At 42.0% G+C, this 7500-nt stretch overlaps 2 protein-coding genes across 4 annotated transcripts in view; both read left to right on the top strand.

The window, feature by feature from the left end:
* LOC134184221 (methyltransferase-like protein 22) overlaps window positions 1–1642 on the top strand; it is a 4460-nt gene extending 2818 nt beyond the window's left edge. Inside the window, exons 10-11 of the mRNA XM_062651857.1 lie at window positions 1279–1447; window positions 1513–1642. Of these exons, the coding sequence (XP_062507841.1) occupies window positions 1279–1447; window positions 1513–1554 (211 nt within the window). The 3' untranslated portion in view covers window positions 1555–1642. The remainder of the gene's footprint in view (window positions 1–1278; window positions 1448–1512) is intronic.
* Window positions 1643–2039: 397 nt separating this feature from the next.
* LOC134184332 (ubiquitin carboxyl-terminal hydrolase 22-like) overlaps window positions 2040–7500 on the top strand; it is a 12564-nt gene continuing 7103 nt past the window's right edge. For all 3 annotated transcript variants that reach the window (XM_062652000.1, XM_062651999.1, XM_062651998.1), the window contains exons 1-2: window positions 2040–2180; window positions 2256–2388. In XM_062652000.1, coding sequence (XP_062507984.1) covers window positions 2064–2180; window positions 2256–2388 — 250 coding nt within the window. In that variant the 5' untranslated portion in view covers window positions 2040–2063. The remainder of the gene's footprint in view (window positions 2181–2255; window positions 2389–7500) is intronic.

Genomic DNA, 7500 nt, shown 5'->3' with positions numbered 1-7500 from the left:
CTGTCTGTCTGTCTGTCTGTCTGTCTGTTTGTCTGTCTGTCTGTCTGTCTGTCAGGATCATATATTTCTTAGATCAAACTAATGCACATTTCTGCAATAAAATTAAAAGGCTACAGCTAAAATGAAATGTCCATAAGTCACTAGTGCAAGAAAGCTAATGTGGGAAGACCTGAGTGATGAGAGTCATGGGCTTCTCAGGTCCACCACATAGTCCGGACAGTTTCTTTAATTAAGATCGCTTGTGCATTGCACCTTTGCAGCTGGATGGGCAGCTGGATGGAAAGCATTTTCTCCAATAGTCTAACAATTCTGGAGCATTTGGTCTTCCGGTTTCATCTGGTGATTGGTTGGATATCTTTTTCAAAAACTTTTTTCCTTGCTCTCTCCATGTACTGAAATGCTTGAGAACTAATGGGAGGACGTTTGATGTTGAGCCTCTGTCTGTCTTGTCTGTCTGTCTGTCTGTCTGTCTGTCTGTTTGTCGGTCTTGTCTGTCTGTTTGTCTGTCAACACATATATTTAAAATTTCAGCACTATTACATTCTAAATGGTTCTGCCTGTCTGTCTGTCTGCCTGTCTGTCTGTCTGTCTGTCTGTCTGTCTGTCAAAGGTATTTTATTCAATAGAACAAAGTACGTACAGATGGAGGCTAAATCCTCTACAACACAATGTCCTCATCAGTCCAATTAACTACACACGTGCTTGCTCCTTTACTAAAAAAAAAGTAAAGGCCAAATGGCCTTGGAAAAACACAAATTAACTAGCATCATCTAAAAGTCTCTCCACTTTCCTGTAGATGACTCGAGCATTGGCTTTTTGTAGCTGTCTGTCTGTCTGTCTGTCTGTCTGTGATTTTAAGTTGTCAAAGTGCAACTTTGATGACTTTACATATAAAGAGACATTCAACATTTTGTCCATTGACTGTTATTGTTTTGCATAAAGTTAGCGCTTGTTATCGGTAGAGTAAGCGTTCAAATAAAACAATCTGTCTGTCTGTCTCTCTGTCTCTCTGTCTGTCTGTCTCTCTGTCTGTCTGTCTCTCTGTCTGTCTGTCTCTCTGTCTGTCTGTCTCTCTCTCTGTCTGTCTGTCTGTCTGTCTGTCTGTTTGTTTGTCTGTCTGTCTGTCTTTTTGTTTGTCTGTCTCCTGCCTGTTTGTTTGTCCATTTGTTTGTCTTTCATTTGTTATCTATCTGTTTATCATAAACTTGCCCGTCTGTTTGACTATGTTTTCGTCTGTCTTGTATCCCTGTTGTCTGACGTACTGCTTTGATTTTCAAGGTTTAATTTCACGTTGGCAGATTTAGACGCAGTAGCTCCTGCTCATAACCACTTTTGTTCCTGCATGGAAAACCTATGCAGAGAAGAGTCTTCAGTCGGTCGATTTCATTTGGAACAGATTCCACTCGACTTTCCAAGTTCGTTTGATTTTGAACGACCACCTCTCCTGGTCAGTCAATACTCTATTGTATCACAACAGTATTTACAGCTATATATGTGATTCATTTCATGAAGGAACTGTGGTCTTTGAAATTTTATCGAAATCTGGCCAGTTGAGATATCGATCACGTGACTTTACTCAACAGATCTGATTGACTGTGTATATACTTATAATAGTGTGTACTATACTATAGATCACATTAATTAATAAATCAGTGTAATAAAAAATATAATTAATTAATTAGTGTAATATATTGATGTCATAATTTTAGTTTGTCGTACAACTACAGAGGTCCGGACACTGCATGCATAATGCATATTTACATACGGGTACTGGTAAAAATAAATATTTATATCAATTTGATAATTAAATAAATAAATTACATATAAATAAATAAATTACATATAAATAAATAAATTATATATAAATAAATAAATTAAATGTATTTTGAAATGTTAAATATTACCCATTAAAATGCAAATCTCTTGGATTAGACACTTTACATTACCTCGCTTGTTCTCAAATGTGCTTGACTTGACAGCATGCACATTTAGTGTCATACAAGCCGCGCGAATGTCTGGGTATCCGAGGACAGCTATAATTACGGATTGAATGTCAACTCGAGATGGCGTTGAGTTGTGCCCATTTGAGCGAGTACAAGACCTCCCGCGGTCTCAAACCCTTTCAAACAATATACTTCTATTTTTTCTCGTGCTCAACGTCTAGAGCTCGAGCCGTGAAGGTCAGTAGGACCCCGACAGTTTTTTTTCTTTTTTTTTCGTCGTCACTTTCGATTCGTTCGTGTTCTCGTCTTTAGGCGGAATATTGGAAGTGTATGTCGTGCGATTCTTGCGCCCCCAGACTGCACTGTTGCCTCTATTGTGTTCATTTTGCTTGCAACGTTCACAAACACATACACAAACATTTTGCCGAGTCGGAACACGGGCTGGGTGAGAAGAGATGTGTGTGTGTGTGTGTGTGTGTGTGTGTGTGTGTGTGTGTGTGTGTGTGTGTCGCTGTGTGTGTGTGTGTGTCGCTGTGTGTGTGTGTGTGTGTGTGTGTGTGCATGTGCGTGTGCATCTGCATGTGTGTGTGTGTGTGTGTGTGTGTGTGTGTGTGTGTGTGTGTGTGTGTCACTGTGTGTGTGTGTGTGTGTGTGTGTGTGCGCGTGCGCGTGTCTCTGTGAGTGTGGTGCGATAGCTCAGTTGGTTAGAGAGTCTTCTAAGAACTGTGTACATCCGGGACCTTGCAGGGTTGCAGGTTCAAGTCACAGTGATGGCGACCTATGGCATAATTTCCTTGGGCAAGAAACTCACACACAATTGCCTCTCTCAACTCAGGAGTATAAATGAGTACCTGCTCATTGACTGGAGTGGCAAAGGCCTCCGACTGTGATAAAGTCCATCAGCCACTGCGGTTTGGGTGGGACTTTGGGTGCCGACACCACAGTTGGCGTCGCAGTCGGTGCTCCTGCGAGTGCACAGGAACCCAGCCATGTGGCTGGGGGCGTAACCGTAATGACAGCAGCTCCTTATCCATTTGCTATTTTTTGTGTGCACGTGTGGTTTGTGTGTGTGTGTGTGTGTGTGTGTGTGTGTGTGTGTGTGTGTGTGTGTGTGTGTGTGTGTGTGTGTGTGTAAATGGAAAGATTGTGGATTCATGACTTCTGCTCATTGATGAGTTTAGAGAAGGCATTGCTGAAAATTTAAAGGCACCACTTTGAGCTATTTCCAAGACTTCTTTGAACTCTTTCTTTGCTGTACATGAGGTAGAAGGAAATGCACCATTCGGGCGTTGCACTTGCCAAGTAGTGGTACAGATGTAGTTATACCCACTAGGTGGTAGGTACCTTTATTTCAATACAAAATTTTTATTTATGTATGTATGTATGTGTGTATTGCGAGGCCGTGCGTTTACCACGTTGTGGTAACGCTCCGCAATTTTTCGCTTTCTTTTCGCTTTCTGGGTTTTGCTACAAAGGCTACCACCTGTTCACAGCGTTTGTAGATACCAACTTTGATATTTGGATGTCTTGAGTACAGCTTGGACTAATCTGGTGTTTCGAGCTTGTTTTTCTCAAGATGGAAGGGTATCTAGCACGACCTCTAACGGTTCGTCTGCAAACTGAGGAGGATATCTCAACTCGTGACGTGATAATGGCACTCCAGACTGTAGTAGAGGAAAAAAACATCAAATGCGTGACTCAGACTCTCTGCCATGGCATTTGGCAATCTCCTTTGGGAATCAAACCACAAAAGACACTGTTGTGAGAGCTGGCCTTGACATCAAGGAACGACATTGTGAATGCGTAGAGCTGTCAGGTTCACGACCACAACATGCACACCCTGCAGGACCACCACCTGCACTGGTGACATGTAAGATGCCATACGAGATGCCAGATGCAACAATTAAAAGTGTATTGTCAAAACATGGCCATGTGTCAGGTGTACACAGTAGATGCTACTCTTTTGCCCCCATGATTGAAACAGGAGTTCGAGTATTCACTGTTGTTAACCCCAAGGGAACCTTTCCTATCTGATTGCAAGTTGGCCATTACGTAATCGTAATCGTGAACCAACACGGTGTTATTGATGTGACGAAGCTGATCACCAAGTGAAAGACTGTCCAAAACCGTCATCCTTCTGACGCTGTTATCATTGCAATGGTACAGATCATGTGTATAGAAACTGTAAAAACTATAGTACGGCTAGCACAAGAGCTACAGAACAGAACAGACCAGAACAGTCTGACACATCTGTGTAAGAGACTACACCACCACTACCTTGTGGTTATGAGGGTACCTTATCAGATGACAAGGATGACATCCAACTCAGTGAATGGGAGACAAATAAGACAACAAGCTGGTGTGAAGCAGAATCAAATCAAGGAACGGCAAGTGAAAGTGACATGAAAGAGGGCTCTCAGAGTGATGCAAACAATAAAAGAACACCAAAAGAGGAAGGAATGAAAAAGAAACACTCTCACCAACACCTGACACGAATACACAGCTAAAACAAAGAAAGAAGAAAAAGAAGAAAGCACGAGAGAAATCAGCTACTGAACACCCGCATGTGGAAAACCAGGAAAACCAGGACGCATGTGGGACATTGCCAGCTCCAGTCTAGACTCACTGGAAATGTTTTGTGTTTTTGTTTTCTCTTTCCCTCTCTCGCTCTAATGACTCTACAAATTGCTACTCTCAATGCTCAAGGAATGACTAACAGGATGAAACGACAACAAATTGCAGACTGGATGATCAGAAAGAATATCAATATTTTGTGTTTACAAGAAACATATGCAACAGCTGAAAATTCAAATTGGCAATTACAGTTTCCTAAACATTCCATTTTTCATGCTTATGGTACAAATCATTCCAAAGGAGTATCTATCATTGTGAAAAATATGCCTCAACTACAATGCAAGAAGGTCCTACAAGACTCCAACGGACGTTATTTATCTATGAAAGTAAACTACCCTTCCCTCACGTTCGACCTCGTCAACCTTTATGCACCAACGTCCTCAGCTGATCACAAAGATTTCTATCAAATCGTGACTTCACAGCTGCAGAATTCACCAAGACTGGTTGTCTGTGGTGATTTCAATTGCGTCCTTAACCCCAGTATGGACAAACTGTCCCAAGCAAAACTAGGACCCAGGAGCAGCGACACTGCTGCACTTCACATGCTCCTCTCAACCCTCAACTTGACTGATATATACCGACAATGCCATCCAGATGTTCCGGGTTACACATGGAGTCGATCAAATCCACCAGTAGCCTGCCGACTAGATATGTTCCTAACCTCATGTGTGTTGGAAAACAAAGTACATGAGATTTCTGTTCTTCCCACAGCGTTCAGTGACCACTCGTGTGTACTTCTCAAACTTCTAGCTTTGTCAACATGTACTAGAGGACGGGGATATTGGAAACTTAACAAAAGTCTTTTGTCTGAGGCTTGTTACCGACAGAAAGTCACCGCCTTTTGGCTACACTGGCAATATCAGAAACCACGGTTTTTGTCACTCCTCGAATGGTGGGACACCGGAAAGGCTCATATCAAATCTTTGTCAATATGTTATGGCATTCAACGCCAAAGAAAACGAAATAAAACTAGGACTAGACTTGAACAATCACTACAAAAAGCACAGTGCGCAATTCAAAACGGCCAAATCACAGCAGTCTCAAGAGCAGAATTCTTTCGGAAACGCTTACAAGAATATGAGCAAGAATATATTCAAGGTAAACAAGTTCGCTGCCGAGCACAATGGATAGAGAGTGGAGAAACTTCGGGTAAGTTTTTCACCACAAAAGAAAACATCAAGGGAACTCGAGACTGTATCACTGAGCTAAACTATCAAGGCAAGAGAGCCACAGACACAAATGCCTGTCTTCATCTTACTCAAACATTTTATACCGAGAGCAACCAATCGATGACGAAACTAGTGTGCAAGCTCTGTCTCATCTCAACAAACAATTAACATGCACAGACAGTTTTTTGTGTGACGGTCCGTTAACGCTGGAAGAGTGTACAGAGTCTCTCAAAACACTACACGCAGGCAAGTCTCCTGGCATGGATGGTCTTACAACAGAATTTTATAGAGCTTTCTGGTCACTGCTTAGAGACGATTTTGTGCAAATGGTTAACGCAGTCGAAGAAAAGACCTCTCTTTCGTATAGCCAGAGAACCGGAATCATCCGTATCATATATAAGAAAGGAAATCGAAACGATCTCAAAAACTGGCGTTTCATCAGCCTTCTGAATACCGACTACAAAATAATCACAAAAGCTCTAACAAATCGTCTAAAGAAAGTAATCGGATCAATCATCCACCCAGATCAGAGTTGCAGTATTCCCCATCGAGCCATACAAGACAATTGCGCAACAATCCGAGACGTACTTCACTGGTGCTCTGGTACAGAGAAAGATTTGGCTGTCATCTCTCTAGATCAAACAAAAGCTTTTCGACAAGGTTAACTGGACACATCTGTCTAGAGTACTCGGTGCTTTTGGGTTTGGTCGCTCTTTCCAAAAATGGGTAAAAATAGTGTATTCTAACATCGGCAGTCACGTCATAGTCAATGGATATCTGTCATCAAGAATAGACATACACCGCGGTGTCAGACATGGATGTCCACTGTCACCTCTTTTATATGTTCTCAGTTTCGAGCCTTTAGCGTCAGCAATAAGACAAAATCCTATCATACAAGGAGTGCCAACTGTTGACGACCCTCTCAGAGATAGTATTAAAGTATCCAGTTATGCAGATGACATGACTGTTTTTCTAACAACAGAGACAAGCTTTCAGACCTTAAATGATGAACTAACGGTTTATAACTCTGCCAGTGGAGCACACCTCAACCGAGAAAAGTCAGTTGGTTTATGGCTTGGAAAGTGGAAACGTCAAGAAAACCCATTGCAAATAAAATGGACTACCACAGCGATCAAGATTCTTGGTCTAACGTTAAGGCCTTCGTATTATGAATCTATGAAAGAAAACTGGTCAATGGTCTTAGAGAAACTGAAAAAGACATTGGACATTTGGAAAAGTCGAGATCTGTCATACCTAGGGCGAGCACACGTCCTGTCAACATACGCTTTAAGCAAAATATACTACACGGCACACACATATACTCTGCCTCATCAAACGTTACAGCAATTCCAAGACATTATCTGGGATTTTCTTTGGATTAAAACGCCACCACTAATAAAGATTGGTGTGTATTTCACGAAGTAGAGATGGAGGACTAGGCATGCCTCATCTCCTTTCTAGACTAATGGCAATACGCCTCCAAACAATCCGACACTTGTTTGATAAAAAGAATCAAGCAGCTTGGAAAGACCTCGCTCGACAGCAACTATCTCATCTCAGTGGACAAAACAACATGGGCTATGCAGTTTTTGCCGCCTCAGGCTGGATGCCCGACCATCGCAACTACACCAAGCTTTCATCCTTTTATCGCCAACTTTACATGTCCTGGAGAAAACTTGACGGAGGACGGGATCTTGCCCCTCCCAAGTATTATGAAGATGCTGCCGAAGAACCTCTGTGGGGAAACCACCTTA

Source organism: Corticium candelabrum, chromosome 9 (genome assembly GCF_963422355.1).
Source record: "Corticium candelabrum chromosome 9, ooCorCand1.1, whole genome shotgun sequence".
Taxonomy (NCBI): Eukaryota; Metazoa; Porifera; class Homoscleromorpha; order Homosclerophorida; family Plakinidae; genus Corticium; species Corticium candelabrum.
The sequence above is the reverse complement of the archived record's forward strand: the minus strand, read 5'-3'. Positions and strand labels throughout refer to the sequence as shown.